At 43.1% G+C, this 17,249-nt stretch overlaps 1 protein-coding gene across 1 annotated transcript; it reads left to right on the plus strand.

Annotated features, from left to right (window-relative positions):
* Nucleotides 1-6,636: 6,636 nt before the first annotated feature.
* On the plus strand, nt 6,637-16,843 carry GGCT (gamma-glutamylcyclotransferase). The gene is made up of 4 exons (XM_079299481.1): nt 6,637-6,816; nt 10,060-10,205; nt 13,319-13,454; nt 15,346-16,843. Exons 1-4 carry the CDS (start codon nt 6,694-6,696, stop codon nt 15,493-15,495), a joined length of 555 nt encoding a protein of 184 aa, XP_079155607.1. The 5' UTR covers nt 6,637-6,693; the 3' UTR covers nt 15,496-16,843.
* Nucleotides 16,844-17,249: the final 406 nt, after the last annotated feature.

Genomic DNA, 17,249 nt, shown 5'->3' on the forward strand with positions numbered 1-17,249 from the left:
CACAGACAGCAACTAGAGAAAATTTTACTTTATGTGAACACTGCTATCCATTTTAATGAAGGGTGGGATCTGCAGATACAGCCTGAGGATGGCTTTTTTAACATGAAAGACCCTCAAGGTAACAGAAATGGTACATGATTTCTCTTGGATGTATCCCAGAAGGTTCTTCTGGCGAAGAAAACAACAAAGTGCCAGCACTCTTACCACCACCAAGCTTTTCCTCCTGTTCTACTCCACGGTTTGCATCCCTGATGCAAGGGCAGAGGCTGTGGAAGAGAAAGCAAAATTAGGGGAGAGAGGTGGTAGGCAAAGTGCTCCATCACTGGGAACCAGAGCTAAGAATACAGTCATTAAAAGACAACAGTGTAGAAGTGCAAGACAAAAAGAAAAACAGCTTTGAGAGACAAAGGATTTACTCTTTCTTGTTTCTCCTTGAGATGTGCCCGTAGATGGCAGAGGAGCATTAATATTCTTGCCTCAATGTCTCCAGAGATACAGAGCTTGCTGCTCTCTTCCCCTCTTGGTTTTGCACTGTATCATTATCATCAGCTAATCATAGAATGGTTTGGGTAGGACAAGACCTAAAAGATCCTCTGCCATGAGCAGGGAGACCTTCCTCTACACCAGGCTGTTCCAAGTCCCATCCAACCCGGCATTGAACAATCCCAGGGATGGGGCACCCACAACCTCTCTGGGCAACCTGTTCCAGTGTTTCACCACCCTAATAGTTTCTAACCTAATCCTAACTCTAACCAAAATGCCCCCTGTTCTGTCACTACACCCATGGTATAAAGTTTCTTTCTATTGCCAATTATTTTCAGGTACTGGAAGACCACAATAAGGTCACCCAGACTATTCTCATCTCCAGGCTGAACAATCCCAATTCTTTTAGCATTTTCTCATACAAGAGGTGCTCTGTTCCTCCCATCATCTTAGTGGTCCTTCTCTGGACTTGCTCCAACAAGTGAGGAAGGGAGGAAAAAAAAGCCCACCCCCTAACCTCAGTCAAGTTCTGTGCAGCTGAGCTGGACCAGGTCTTGTCACTGGCTCAATGATCTGCTTACACAGAAGAGCAGAGCAATGGCAAGCCACAGCGTGAGCTCAAACTGCTGTTGTCCCACCAATGCAATACTCAGGGTCAACCTCTTTTTCTGACACACAGGGATTTTTCTGGTTTAGCTTATGTCATGCTAAAATGAGTTTAAAACAAATGAAAAAACAGTGCCGCCTTTATTCCACAACAAAAGCATCCACACAGGCCACCAGCCCAGTGGAAGGACTGAATTGGATTCACCAGTAATTGTTACATTTCTGCCCAGAATCACTCAGTGGGGATCTGTACCATGTTTTGTGAGGTCTGTGCAGAACTAGGAGGAACAGTACAACCAGGGCCTGTTTTGACATCCATGTCACATGCTCCTGCAACTGTTTCAGCACTGCTCTTACAAACGGAAATTCTACTGCCTTTCTCCTTCCCAGCATCTCACAGCTGCCCTCAGAGTTCAAGAAGTTCAGTGATGTTGTTCCTGGAAAGGATGTGGCTGTGAGACATGTTCCTGCACTGTGGCTGGAGCCATGTGGTGTCTTCTGCAGGCTGAAGGTTTGCAGCACAGAAATGGTTACAGACATGGCACTACAAAAGGAGAAGTATCAACTTTGTGTGAAATACACTGCAAGGTTCAACAGTAAAGCCATAGGTTAATACAGGATGGAAAATACCACCTTTACCAACTTACCAACACCAACTTACTTTATTTGATAATTTTTCTGTGTTCGAAGAGAATAAAAGGAGAAATAAGCAAGATGTCCTCAACCCACAGAAGACAGAAGGATGGAAATAAAGCAAATTAACATTAACCTCTAAATAATACTAAGTGTTAAAGATAATTTAAAAAAAAAATCAGAAGCACACTGTAAAAATAACACTAAATAGCAAAGCTCCCTAAAGACAGCAGGATACTCCCTTTTCATCTGCTGGTCTGCATTTGATACTCATAAGGGAAAAAAGGCTAAAATACTTGACAGACTTGACAGAAAACCTGTTTGGTATTTGGTGAGACACAAACCCTTGCCAGAGGCAGATGACAATGTGAACTGCTTCTCTGGAAGGAGTAATCACTTCTGTGGTGGGAGAAGATAATGTACCCTGAGACAACAGGACACAGAAATATCACACTGATAAATCCTCTTGACACAGCAAACTAAGAGATTTCATTATGAAGGGATTGAGAAAAACCTCCTGAAACTATTTGTGTTGTATCAGTAGAGAACTACTCTCATTCAGAAGAACTTTACAATAAGGGTAGTTAAAAACTAGGTCCTAGGGGAAAAAAGACAGATTTGGAAAGTACTTCCATAAATATACTTAGGGTCAACCTCTTTTTCTGACACACAGGGATTTTTCTTGTTGTTCCCGCTATTAAGCTGTTCCCCCTGTACATCCATACACAACACAAAAACACTGGGTGCCAGGTACAGTCTCTGCAGTACAACATAGCATTTTTCCTTTGAAACAAGATGTATCTGTCAAGATTTATTAACCAGTTGCTGAAGTCACACATGCAAGTACCTGTAGACCTCAGATGGCACCAACCACATAGTGACATCTCAGAACCCCACCAGGTGTGCAGCAGCCAGGGAGAGCTCAGGGCTGCCCCAGGATGGGCCCAAAACTCACACTGGCATCGGGCAGAACCAAAATAAAGAGGCAGATGGACCCAGCCATTTTAATAGCTCCTCTCCTAAAGTGACTGCACCATTTGTGGAAACATGTGAGAACAGAACTGCAAAATGAATTATGGATATTTCTCCTGGTTGTCAATGGGGCCAAACCACAAGACATATGGGTTAGTGGCTATTCTGTCAAGTAGGGCAGTGAAAGAGGCTGAGTTTCTGCAGGACAGCATGGTCCCTGTATTGTAAAGAAGGAACAAGCACAGCAACATCATGACACCTTGTAAAATCATTTGCATTCATTTGCATGGACATGAAATCTCTGCAGATTCCCAGACCTTGCACACTGTATTAAGAAGTTACCACCAGCTGTAACCATCTCGCAGCAAAAGGGTATCATTTTGATGAAATACTAATTGCAGAGCACATCCTACTAGGGCTCCTCAGGGAGGAGTGAAAAGCTGTGGGGAGGACTGCACACGCAGTTCATTTGCATCAGTTGTCCTTATTATTCCTCCAGGTTCTCTTTTCTTTCTGCAATATCAATTATGGCTCATGCAGGGACAACCATGGGGTGTAAAGGGAGTGACAGGCAGGCATGTTGAGTGACTGGCAGACATTTTGGGAGGTTTAACTTACTCCACTGCATCTCATTGTTCCCCTAATTTCCTTTTTCTCCCACCTAAAAACCCACGTAGGATATGCTCATGAATATATTTCACCTAGGAAAAACCTGATGGAAACAAATTCCTGCTTTCTTTGCATAAATCACTCTGTTGATCTCCTCCACAGACAATGCACAAATAGCAGTGGATATCCAGAGCTTTCGCCCATGTTTGGGAAGGTCCTGACTGCTTACTCTGCGCAGGTTTTGTAGGGAAACAATGCTTCCAAATTGTTTGGGGCTTCAAACAGGTTAACACAGGTCTCGTGACAGCTGCTCTGGAGATCACCTAGAAATTACTTATCTCAAAAAAAAAAAAAAAAAAAACCAACCAAACAGGATTTCATTTAAAGCACTCCTCTCTTGGAGAGTTAATTTTCACCTGAAAAGGTCATGAAGCAGCAAAAGTGCGAAATCTGGTAGCACCATCAAAGCCTGACAGGTTTCTACTCAAATTCCTAAAGGAAATATCCTTCTCCCTCTTCTTGCTGTTGTAAACTTTCCAAGCAAGGTTTGCCTCTAGTGCCCAAGTATTTCCCTATGCACATACAGCCATTTGGTCATAATTTGGACATACGTCAGCAGAAAGACTTGCAAAGCTTTCGATCCAGAGCGAATTCACTTCCATGCTGCCTTGCCATCAGACTGGCCAACCAGAAAGAAATGGATTTCAGAAGTGCAAATTGATTGAATCAGTTTCAGAAAAAGGATCACCATAGATCTAAGGCTTACCTAGGCAGTTCAGGCAGTAACTGAGTTAGTATCATGTTCTATATGCATCTACCATGCATACCAAAACCACGCTCCTGGAAATATTGGTTCATGTTTCTTGATAAGAGAATAGGCTTGGTATTTAGTACAGACTGCAGAAAATGCAAACCTCAAAAGATTTTAATTTGAAAAGGCCTTTTTGGAGGATGAAATACTTGGAATTGCAAGTGGCAGTGTTTAAAACTGATTCTCTTTCCATAAATGTGATGGCAATTTTTCTAGCTGCCTTTGCTAACAGAGGTTTTCCAATGTAAAAACCCAGCCATGAGATCAGGGGCTCCATCTTCTTATTTGTCAATCATCTGACTTAGCTCATAACATTAAAGTCTTGATTTGAACAGCATGGCAAAGAGCAAAAGCTTTAGGAAAGAAGCTGCACCTTGTTCAAAATCTGAATGAAAATAAATTTGAATGAAAAATCATCACAATTGTTGTTGAAATTCTGAATGTTGATAAAAAGAATGGCTTTTTGTAAGCAGAATTTCAAAAGTTTTAATAACTTATAAAGTGTTATGAAAGGCTGGTTGGGGTTCTTTTAGAAAGTCATTTTGAGATTAAAGAGTAACAATTGTTATAAGTTTTACTACAATTCATATGTAAGTTTTTTCTATTTAGAAATATCCATCTCAGCTCACAAGGGACAGGTCATATAAAGCCCAAACATGTAATACAGCAAGCATCTAGGCTGGAAAACCATCTCACCAGCAGGCTTAGTCCCTTGGGCTGTACAGGCCCCTCTGGAAGCTTCCCTCATGGGATCCCTGCTGTCTCACATCTGTCCTCTGGGCTCTTTCCCTGAGATCAGCAGAAACTTTGATATCTTTGAAACCCCTTGCTTTCTGATTGAAATTAGGCAACAGGCCTGAAGCTGATGGAAGATGAGAGAGACACTTATCATGGAGTTTGCATGTCCTTAGGGAAAAGTGACTAAAAGCATAGTACCAGAATCAGGTTTTCAAAAGAGAGGCTTGGCTACTGGTTGCTGTAAGGAGTGAGAGTGAGGGAGTTTTGCTGTATATTCCTATGAACTGTGTAATCCCTCTCACTTTACAGTGCTTGGTTCCTACATAAGAAAATTAATCCCTAAAAGTAGAAAGATACTAGTCAGGAAGGATCAGAATCACTTTTATCACTTTATTATGTGCTTCATGAGGAATCTGTCTTTCCCAAAGTATGTTGGGAAAACTAAAGCAGGGACTCGAATGGAGTAGTGAACACATCCTTGAAGGAAGGAGCTACTTTCCCTTCCATATTGCAGGATGAGGATGTGCCCAGACAGGCACAGAGAGAGGCTAAGAGAGGCCAGTCACTGTGCTGCCAGGGGTCCTGTGCTAAATTCTGGAGCAGCTGCCTGTGCTCAGGAAGCCAACTTGTGCTGAGGGCTACTTCAACTGCATTAATGAGTGGGACAACAGTATGCTATTGCTAATTACAGCCTTCCATGCCTATGTTATATATATGTATATATTGCTTCAGCAGCCAGCAATAAGGGCTCCTCCTGCCCCATCCCAGCTTTGCTTATGTCAGGGAGGTGCCTCCATGCATGGGTGTGCAGCACTGCCTGCCCACATACCAGCATCTTCTTTCCTTTTACCTCTGCACATTCCCATCTTATGCTGCTGTGACGCTCCCCGCTGGGGAAAGCTGCTCTACCTTGTATCTCATGGATTGAGCCTATTCCTCCCCACAGAGGATGCCCCCGAGGAAGCAGCTGGAATGCTGGAACAGGCAGGTTTTCCAGGCGTGAGTGCATGCTGTGCTACCTGCTCGGGCTTTCTCTGAGCTGCTCCTCGGGAGCTGAGCTGGATGTTTCCTTCTAAACAGAAAATCCTTATGTAGGAATTAGAATTAAATACGCAGCAATTGTTACTCTTCTGTATCAAAATGACATTCTTCTAAAAGAAAACCAACCAGCTTTTCGTAACACTTTAAAATTATTGGAACTTTCGATATTCTACACATAAAACACCCCAAACGAACAAAAAACCAACCAACCAACCTCTCGTTTTTTTCTCAGTACTAGAGAGTTTTAACAATTGTGATGATTTTTCAAACAGTGTAGATTTTGAACAAGGAGAGAGTTTTCTCCTACAACTTGGGTTTTTCCCATGCTGTCCAAACCGAGACTTCAATGATATGAGCTAAGCCAGATGGAAGGAGGAGACTGAGCCGCGGAGCTCACGGCTGGGTTTGGGCGCCTCAGCCCCGCAGCCCAGCCCGGCCCAGCGCCGTCCGCTCCCCGCTCCCGGCTGGATGGACAGCGGGGCTGAGGGCGATGGACGGAGCGGCTGAGGGCGATGGACGGCGGGGCTGAGGGCGATGGACGGAGCGGCTGAGGGCGGGTGGACGGAGCGGCTGAGGGCGGATGGACGGAGGGGCTGAGGGCGATGGACGGAGGGGCTGAGGGCTCCGCTCCTCTCCCGCCCTGCCCGCGGCCCGGCCCTGCCCCGCCGGGATCCCGCCGGCGCCTTCCCCCGGCGCTGCCGCCGCTCTGCGTCACGGCCCGCGCGGCGGCGGAAGCAGCGGGGAAGGCGGGGCGGGAGGGCGGCGTTAAAGCGGCGGCGGGGCCGTGCCGAGCCGGGCCGATGGAGCCGGGCGGCGAGAGCGGCTGCTGGTTCCTGTACTTCGCCTACGGCAGCAACCTGCTGCGGGAGCGGCTGCTGCTGCGCAACCCCTCGGCCGCGCTCTGCGCGCTGGCGCGCCTGCAGGTGCGTGAGGGGGCGGCTGGCGGGGCCGCGGGGGGGCGGAGGGAGCCCCGCACTCCGGCAGGGAGCCCCACACTCCGGCAGGGAGCTCCGCATTCCCGCAGGGAGCCCCACATTCCCGCCGGGAGACCCGCATTCCCGCAGGGAGCCCCACATTCCCGCGGCAGCCCGGGTGCCCCCGCGAGCCCCGCGGCTGCCTGCGGTGCGGTGCTGCAGCCCGTCCGTCCCTCCCGCGGTGGAGGCCCCAGCACGGATCAGGCGGGGTCAAGGCGATGGTGCCGGGTTCTGTACCGTGGTGCCCAGTGACAGGACAAGGAGCGATGGGCGTAAAGTAAACCCGTAGAAGTTTCAGCATGAGGAGTAACTTCTTCATGTTGAGGGAGGCAGAGCGCTGAACAGGCTGCCCAGGGAGGCTGTGGAGTTTCCCTGTCTGGAGACATTCCAAACCCTCTCGGACGCGTTCCCATGTCACCTGCTCGAGGTGACCCTGCCTTGGCAGGAGGGGTTGGACAGATGATCTCGGGAGGTCCCGTCCAAGCCTGGCTGCCCTGTGCTATTGACCCAGGCCCGCTGCGGGGCTGCCCACAGCAGAAGGAATGTGTGTGGTAGTCCCACTGCTGCGGTGTTCTCCATCTTCCCTGCTGCCAGCCATGACCCATGGCCCGGGGTCTAAAGCACTACTGAGTTGGGAACGTAAAGCAGCAGGAGGAAATTCTTTATGGCGAGGATGGTGAGGCACTGGAACAAGTTGCCCAGAGAATTTGTCCCTTCCCTGGTGATGTTCAAGACCAGGTTGGATGGGGATTTGAGCAAACCAGTTGAGTGGGAGGTGCCCCTGGTACAGACAAGAGCTCTCCCTGTGCTGTGCGATGAGCACATGGAGCTTTCACCCAGCTCTGTACATCTGCAGCTAACACCTTCATACACCAGTTCTCTCCCTGCCAGGGTTATAGGATACCATTGTATCAGCTTGGCTTCAGTGTAGGCTTGGAATCACGAACTTGTCATTAAAGCTATTGATGTACAGATATATGCAACTGGAAGGATGCTTGGAGGAGCAGAGCATCAATTAAAGATGACTTGAAGGTTCTCTTGGAGTAACTGGCAGGAAATCCTCTATGTTAAGAGTGTATGAAGAAGTTCCTAAAACTTGTCATTAATAAACTCCCCATAGTCAGATACTTGATGTCTCTTGGGACTATCAACCTGGCAGCTGAGGCCTGCTCCTGTAAAGCATGAGGAACTTACAGCTGCCCCTCCACTGAACACACTGAGAGCCCAGCACCTTGCAGGATCAGGCCGTGAAGGCAGGGAGAAAGGCACTAGTAGTGCATGCTTATCTTTGAATAGAAACAAGCTTTTTCAGCTCTCCTGGCTCTCAGGTCGATTTCCAGGTTAGTCAGTAAGCACCTCTTGCCCCACTGCAGGTTGGCTGCCTTCTCTAGCTGCCCTTTGATCGATTGCTGTGTTCCCTGCCGACACCGGGTGGCTTCACTCCCTTGCTTCCAGCTGGAAAATCACTGATGCTGGGGAGTGAGGGACTGCAGGAAGGTTGGAGCTGATTCCTGTTTTATTGCTCTGTGATAGTGCCACTTGGGCTTAAAAGAAGGAGAAACAGCCTGGAACCAGAGTGCTTTGGATCCTAAACTAAAGTAAAAACTTTAACTGAAGTTTAGCTAAGCTTCCCTCTAATTTTACTTTCTGAAGCTTTGTTAATCTTTAACCAAAAGCTGTTAAGAAATGGATGTGCAACAAGCACAGAAAGGGTATTACACTGGTAGTTAGGAGGACCAAAGACCAATCTGTTGACCCAAGAAAGTATCTACTGTGTTTTTTCCCATCTTCCCAGCAGTTCCTGATGCAGTTGCACACATGGTGTAATTTAGAATTTCCTGCTTCCAGAACCAGAGTTAACTGTGCTGTTTATGTGTGATCTCTGTTGCTGTTTTTTGCTGGTGCCTGATTTTTATAGCTTCTTGTAGCTATTCTGTGCAAGAACATATAACTGGAGGAATAAAGTAAAAATTCATGGGGTTTTTTTTCCCTTTTTTTGGTTTTGGTTTTTGGTATTTTTTTTTTAATGAGACTGCAGTGAGAGTACTTGATTCTATCTAGGTATTTCCTTGGGACTGCCCTGCAGTCACTTGTCCTCATCTGTAACTTCAGTCTGTGACTTGAGTGGATTTTGTGCAAATAACTTGGTGCATCCAAGTAAACCTTTTTCTAGTGAAATTGGTTAAATAGGGGGCATTTTATAGCACAGGAAGAGGACTCTGTTGATGGAGTACAGTGTGGCTTTGCCAGGCTGCTGTCACTTCTGCACACACACAAAAATTGAAAGGTATTCTCATAATCACTGTTTTTCTGTGCCTCTAACTCCTTTTCTTTTTTTGTTGTTTTTTCTTGTTTTTTTTTTGTTTTTTTTTTTTTTTTTTTTACAACCTTGTTCCTATATCAACTAGGACATATTACAAGAGAGAGATGTCTCAGAGGGAATATTAATGTGTACATGTGTATGTTTCAAATCAAATTCAAGAGAGTGGTTGTAAGAAATACACAAAGCTGTGGGACTGCACAGGTTTGGGGTTTATTTTTGTTGTTGTTAAGCAGGTAGTCCTCCTTAAAGCTTGGTGATTTGGACTTGGGCCAGGGGGTTCCCTTCTACACTGCTAGGGAAGGATCCACAAATTAGTTAATAAGTAGGGTGTAATAAGTAATGATACTGAGTGTATTGAATCAGGTGAGAAATTGATTGATACCTTTGAATAACCCATTATCCTATTTTTCATATATACTTCTATTTGATATTGCTTGTAAGAAAAAGTGATACTTGTTTTCTAAGAGTGTTTCTACTTGCAAAAACCTGAATAAGCTCACTGAAGGAGACATCCACCTTCACTTAAAAATACCCAAGAGTGTTCCAGATGAGTGATGACATGGCACAAAACATTGTAAAATACAAGGGATAGTATTTTATAATTTGGTAGTCTTATTAGTGCATGAGGACAGGACCCAGAGCTCTTCATTTTGTAGATTTCTTTACCTTCACTATTTCCCTGGATCCTGCATAGTAGCATTAAAGCTGATCATAAAAATCTGCAAAGGATTTGACACCAAGTGGAACCTGTCTGTTCTTCCTTCTTAGTCTCCAACTGGCTACATATACCACTGTCCTTTCATATCAAGAATAGCCAGCAGCTCTTATTTTAAGTGGAAATTTATTATCTGTGTTGCTTTCATTTGCAGGATTTTAAGCTCGAGTTTGGCCATCATCAAGGCAGGACAAGTTCTGTCTGGCATGGAGGTACAGCTACCATTGCTCAGAGCCCCGGAGATGAAGTGTGGGGAATAGTGTGGAAAATGAACACTTGCAATTTAAGTTCACTGGATAAGTAGGTGACTTAAGTTTTGCTGTCTTCTATTGTCTTAGAAAGCAATTGAAAATTAGTTAATTTTTGGTAAAGAGCTGTGTGGAAGCTATGGTGTTGGAATCAAGAAGATGCTTTTGATTTTAATGTTAATTATATTTCACAGTATGTGTATTGACTTCAGTATGTGTATTGACTTAATCTGTGATTAAAATAACTTTGTTTTCATGCTAAAGCTACTTTTAGGGGTATTTTAACAATCTGTGGACCTTGATTTGAAGTCAATAGGTCATGGTCTTTTTTTTTTTTTTTTTTTAACCTGTCTTCCCAATTTCCAGTCTCTTATAAGATTCTAAAATCTGTATTTGTCCTATGGTGTTTTTCCCATTACTCTAGGGAGAATTTCCTTCGAGACTGACATCAATGTCTGTCTGTATACATCTGTAGACTCCAACTGTAGTAGAAAAGGAAGGGATAAGGACAAGACTGCAGAAGAGAGATCTTTAATACAGGCAAAGGGACCTTTTGAGGAAGTTATTTAACCTGTCTTCTCTTCTAAGGATGTAAGCTTTTGTGAGCTTGAGGAATATCCAAGCAGGAAGCTGGGGTGTTAGTGTTTTCCCCTTTGAATGCAAGAGCCTGACTGCACCATTACAATGTATGGTGGAGAATGTTTTACCTGTGGCTGGTAACTAAGAGGAGCCCTGAGCAAATTGCTCCCAGGCTGAAGTCTAAAAGACCACCTGGTTAAACAAACCAAAGAATAGCATGACCTCTTGCAGGGTCTAAGACAGGGCTAGAATGTAGTCTCCAAAACTTTGCCTGCTGCCACGTGCTTGTTGCACCATTTGAGATGTGCCTGCACAGCATGCTGCTTCTGGTACACAAGGATTGTTCAGAGCAGTTCATCACTGACAATTCCAGTAGAAATCTGGGCTAGTGAAAACAAGGGAGCAGGGCATAGTAAACCCAGTGAAAGCACTACCTCAATACAGTTCTCCTGACTCTGGTACTATTGCAATTTCACTCTGTAAACATGTCCTTAAAACCCTGGCCGTGAAACTTGGTTCCAATGTGCTTTTTATTGCCTATGGTGAACCTGAAATACAGTAGAAACTGTTGCCCAAGTTCTGTTAGCAGGTTATGGTAATGGCCACTGAGCACTCTTGTCCTGGCTGGGAGTGTTAGCTTCAAGCAGGAGGGCATGGGCATCTAGTTGGCATGTCTGTGCTTGGGGACAGCTTCATGTGTCCCTGCTTTATGATCTCCTGAGTTCCTCTGCTCTTGCTTACAGTAGCACTTAAACTCCCTGACTCCCTTCTGCTGACCTTTACTTAAAACTCCTGATTTACCTTGCTTTCCTGAAGCATAAACTTCCTAAGTATGATGGTCCTGTCTGACAGCATCTGTTTTTGTGTTTCCTTTCCATGGGGACAGTATTTTGTACTTGGACTTCCATAAGTGTTTGCACATTGTTTACTGCTGACAGAGTGTAGGATTGCAAATCCCTGGTATTTGTTTGATGAGATGAATTTCAATGCTTTCTAAGGTACTAGAGACTTTTGTGTGCTGTAACACCACCAAAATCTGCAGCATGGACACTAGCACTACAGATTACTTTTTCCCAGTTGCCTCACTGATGCCATGGAGGTGAATTGGAAATGGGATGTGTTCTTAGCTTTTATAATCATGGTCAACAGTGCTCTTCTGAGAATCGCTCCTAAATGAGCTTGCATTCAAATGAGCTTGCAGATGCTCCTGCAGAAGGGCTTGGGATCATTTGACTATTTGCAAGCTGATATATTTGTAGGTTCTCCATCAAGTTATTTCCTGAAATTAACATGTATTTAAAAAAAAAAAAAGCCCACGTTTTGTTGTTGTTGTTGGGGTTTTTTTTGTTTTTTTTACCCCTCTGTGCTTTGTCATCCAGAAACAGAGAACAGAATGTGTAATTGGGGCTGCATATAATTAGTTGAAATATTAAAAAAACAATGTAATATATAGAAAAAAAAATGGGAGAGGAACCTTTTACTTAAATGGCAGAACTCTTTGGCTTCAAATTATTTTTTTTGTTGTTGTTGTCTCACAGTCACTTCTATGGGGTTTTTGTCCTGTACTTCACAAATCTGTAAGTTAAGACTAATTCATGACTTTCCCTCATAAAGTCTAGCAATGGATTTACTGAACAGTTTTCTTGCTCTCACACAACCACGTGACTTATTTTGTAGTCTGCTGGCCTCAAATCTGCAGTTGGTTTCCAGTCTGTACTTGCACTTAACCTAATTACTCACCTAATAGGGCCCACATTATGTATGTTAAACAACTTGAAATGGTAGCAAGTTTTTGAAAAAAAGATGAGTTGGACAAGCAGGGTTAAAACCATGTTATGACTCGTAGCAAAACTACATCAAATAATTGTGCTATAAAGTCTCTTGTATTGCTTAAGGTTCTCATTTGCTTCTTACTGTTTACTCAGATTTTCATTGGTGGCTGAATGGCAGTGATTGAGGACAATATGTAGCCTTAGTTTTGAGTTTTTGTTTTTTGAAGCATGATTTTACTAATTAAAAAATAAACCAAATTTTTTTTTGTCCTGACCTAGCTCATTACTGCTGTGTATGTCTTGTGCAAGTCAAAAGCTGTCTTGGATTATTCATTGGAAAGTGTATTGCACAAGCTGTACAAGTTTCCCCTTATTAAAATGTAACACAATGGGCAAGATAAAACTTTGCAATTGTTTCTTTATCTGAGTGACAGTTAAGGAACATGTGTCTGGCTCATTAATTCTGATAATCTTGCTTCTGTTTCTCTTTCAGACTACCTGTCTTCCACAGTAATTACTTTAGGAGTATTCTCTTTCTGAGTTTGCAGGTTAATCACAAGTCATCTTTTCTTATAGAGCTGAAATTACAGAAGTGAATGCTGCTGCTTCTCTAGAAATATATTTTTGATATGAAACAAGTTTGCACAAAAAGCACTGAAATATATTTTGCTTTATTTGTTTTTCTTTAAGTATATTAAAGTACAGACCTGTGTCCTGCCTTGAACTGTTATAATAAATCGATATGTTTAATTGCATGGTTGGTTTCAAAGATGGATTGGTTAATTGACAAGAAAGGAATGTATGTCTTTTACAGGCAAGAGGGAGTTGAGGATGGCATTTATGTTCCAATAGAAGTTAAAGTTCACACTCAAGCAGGAAAGACACTGACCTGTCGAAGTTACCAGATGAAGGACTATGTCTCTGGTCCCCCTTCCCCACAGTATAAAAAGGTAGGTGTCACATCACTTTAAGAGTGTACAGCAGTTTATAATGTAGTACTTCTGTGCTACTTAATAAGTACTTTAATTACACTGGATGGAAGGCATGATTGCTGTAAAGGTATAACAGTTCTTGTGCAATGGACTGCTGTAATGATGTTCACAGGAGATTGCTAGCTCTTACAGGCCTATTAAATTAGTTTGGAGTTTTCAGTTTAGTTATACCTTACAGGAAGCCCCTATTTAACTTGTGAATTAGCTATGATTGGCACAAGGATTTCTAAAGGATGTTATTCACATGTATGTGGCAATTCTCTGTTTAAAAAATTAGTATACTCCAATGAAAGGACAGAGGAAAGCTTCTGTGGAGGAAAATACAATGGCTTGTAGTTTCCAGGACGTGGATTATCCTTACTGTATTGGGAAGTACTTGCTGTGGCTTAATACAGGAATGCACCTGTCCCTTTTTACCAGGCATCACCAGCACATCACAGGGCTCCAGCAGCATTGCAGATCTCTGCAGGGTTCCTCTTGATGGCTGGTGAGGCAGAAGTGTTTCAACACTGTTCTGCAACACTGACTCTGCAGAGACACATGATCCAGTCACGCAGCAGGCCTGACCTGATTAGCCTGTGAGATCTGTGCAGGCCCAGGCTGGGGTGGTGTGGCTGTGTGTCTGAGTGGTGCAGCTTCAGTGCTGCTACACAGACATCACTGCAGCTGGCTTTTCCTACCTGAAGTAAAGAAACCAGGGCTGAGCCTGACAAATCCCAACAGTGCCACCTTCTCCAAACTGAGAAACTCATTCCTATGAATTGACTTCCAGGAGCACAGCTAAGCCCAGCTACTGTGGGACTGCTGAAGAGAGGCTTGCTTAGAAAGCAGGCTCTGCTTTTCCACAAACCTCTCCCTGCCAACCCGCCTCTTGGCAAAGCAGATCTTTAGGGCTTTTCAGGGAGTTAATACATTGTCTGCTACTGTGTGTCAGCTCTCATTGGTATGCTGAAAGTGCAGACCTCCACTATTGGCAACTTTATCAACTTTATCATTCCCTCCTGGTCCTGTCAGGAGCAGCTGTTAGTTCTGTTCTTCTCCTCTGTCCCCAGATATTTTTTTTTTTGTTTAATTTAACAAGGCAGGAGAGCTAAAAACTTAAAAGATTACTGCGTCAGCACACAGTGATTGAACTACATTCACCTAACTGTTATGTATTTCTTGTGGCAAAATTCATTCTTTCCAGACACCTCATCCTTGAAATGCATGCTGTTAAATGCATGAAAGCATATTTAGAATGTTCATTTCTATATGCAAGCTTGCATGTGTCCCTTTCAAGCTGTGTTCCTACACCTACCTCTTTCACTGTTGCATCTTTTCTTCTGCACCAAAACTTCTGTTTATTTTATGTATGGAAGGAAAACTGCAATAACAAACTAAGGAATCTGTGCTTTTTCACTGAGTTCAATTTCTGTTCTGTTACTCCTCTACCCTGTTTAGGTACTCATTGTTATCCTTTGGACATGTTAGTTTTAAAAATAACTACTTTTTAAATCTTTGGCCAACTTTAGTGCCAACCCTGAGTGAGAAGCAGCATTTATTATTGAAGTTATCATCCTATCTGGAAGAAAGAATGGGATAACTGAATAACAGCTTAATTGCAGAGTCTTGTGCACTTCAATAACACATCGGATTCTCAGAGGTAGTTAAAAGCCTTTTCAGAGTAATTTTGTTCATGGTGTTGTGGTCTTCAGTGGTATCCCAGAAGCCTTTGGCTAACCTTAGGTACAAACAGCACTATTTGAGATAAATTTTCTGTGTAACTTAAGTGGTTCTTCATACTCAAATGATTGTTTGGTGTCTCTCCTTTCTATTACTGAAGGCTTTTTTTCCCCCTTTTTAATTGTAGGTTATCTGCATGGGTGCAAAACAGAATGGCTTGCCAACTGATTATCAGGAGAAATTAGAAGCTATTGAAACTAATAATTATGCAGGACCGGTGCCAATCATGGAAGAGATTGAAGCTGCTGTAAAAGCTGAGAAAATAAATTCTGCATAGAATACCTCTGCATTTGCTTGGCCATTCACCTTGATTTAGATACCTCTCCTCACTGTGCTGATCAACACTTTCTTTATTTATCAAGAAAAGATGAGTTTGCTGTGCATCTACAGTAAACCATTAGACATAAGCTGCAGTCTGAAGACACACTGACACTGGTAACTTCTTTTTGTATGTATAGCTTTAATACATGCTAAAGTACATGCAGAAAGTGCATTTCAGATTTAAAAATTAGCTTTCTGTAACTGTCATGCAGTGCTGCATGTGAATTTGTGCTTCATGTCCAGTTTACTGACCTTTTTAAAAGAAAAAGGCCATCTTTATGAATTTTGGCACCTGTTGTCTTCTGAGGAATAAGGACTGCAGGATCAGGTCATCTGTTTGTAAAAGTTATATTTATACATGACTACCTTTGTTAGATGCAAAGTAAGCTCAAAACTCTAAGGCTAAATCTTTTTCTCTGCTATTTCTCTTAATGGTTTAAAGCCCAATGTATCTGATGCTATGGAGTTTCTGTTCCTATTTTATAGTTAACAAAAAAAGAAAAGTAGAATTTTTTTAACTCCTTACATGTTTTTAAGCATAAGTCCAATAGGCAGCCTAGGAGTGAAGACAACGTTCAGCAAAGCATCTCATTCAAACCATCACAGCTTCCTCCTTTCAATGTCTAGTGGTCATTGTAGGTGAACTGGTTAGCTATAGCCAAGGGATTTTTAAAGAATTCATTTTAGTTTTATATTTCCAAGAGGTTTTTTTTCATTAGCTTTTTGACTGCCTTGTTTGCCTATCTAGGCCTTGGTCCAGTGAAATCAGAAAGTCTCCTTTGAGCCCTAACACATTTATTCTGTGGTTTTGTGTGTTACACCCTAAATGAACAGACTTGGCCTCTTGGGTTTTTTTGTTTGTTTGTTTTTCCCTACAGCTTTGACAATCCAACCCAAAACTGGAAGCTTTTGTAACATACAGAGTATTTATCTTCATGGTACTTTGCAACCCCTGCAGTTAATCTATGGGGGATGAGGAAAATTTGACAACATGGAAGATGTCAAATCACAGAAATTTGGCTTATCTTTTCTACAGTGTATTTTTTTTCTCTTGATGTACAGAGAGGTGTAAGATATAATTCATGTCACTGTGTGACTACTTAGATAAACAAATGATAAAATAACAGACTGACCATGTCTTCTCTGTATAAAATGTTTTCTATGAACTTCTGCCACGGATGTGTAGCTGCTGTCCTGATGTAATATGCCTTTTTTCCAGAGTTGGGCAAGGTGACTGCTGTAAAACATGGTACTTTCTGTATTAGCACTGTCTAGTTTTAGTAAATAAAATCATGATTACCAAACCTCTGCCTCAAGAATATCACTGAATCAAATTGTTAAGGCTGGAAGGGACCTCTGGAGATGGTCCAGTCCAACACCCTGTCAAGGCAGGGTGACCTTGAGCAGGTGATACAGGAACACATCCATGTGGGTTTGGAATGTCTCCGGAGAGGGACACTCCACGCTCTCCCTGTGAAGACTGTGTTGCTTATGTAAAAGAAAACTGCCGATGTGAGAATGCAGCTGAAGTCTCCATTAGCTGTTCGTGTTTTTTAATGGATTTAATGTCAGTAGGGAGTGCAAAACTATGCGTGAAACACTCCTCTGCATCAGCACCCCTTATTTCGCCTTACACTTACCTTGTGGGGTTGAAAAGTCCTCGAGGGCTTTTCAACCTCAACATGGGTGAAGCAAACAGGAATAATACCC

Source organism: Erithacus rubecula, assembly GCF_903797595.1.
Source record: "Erithacus rubecula genome assembly, chromosome: 3".
Taxonomy (NCBI): domain Eukaryota; kingdom Metazoa; phylum Chordata; class Aves; order Passeriformes; family Muscicapidae; genus Erithacus; species Erithacus rubecula.

Bases quoted from the DNA above. Each gene is read 5' to 3' on its own strand.
- GGCT (XM_079299481.1), top strand. From the start codon at position 6,694: ATGGAGCCGGGCGGCGAGAGCGGCTGCTGGTTCCTGTACTTCGCCTAC. The intron at 6,817-10,059 runs GTGCGTGAGGGG...TTTCATTTGCAG, and splicing joins GCGCGCTGGCGCGCCTGCAG to GATTTTAAGCTCGAGTTTGG. The intron at 13,455-15,345 runs GTAGGTGTCACA...TTTTAATTGTAG, and splicing joins CTTCCCCACAGTATAAAAAG to GTTATCTGCATGGGTGCAAA.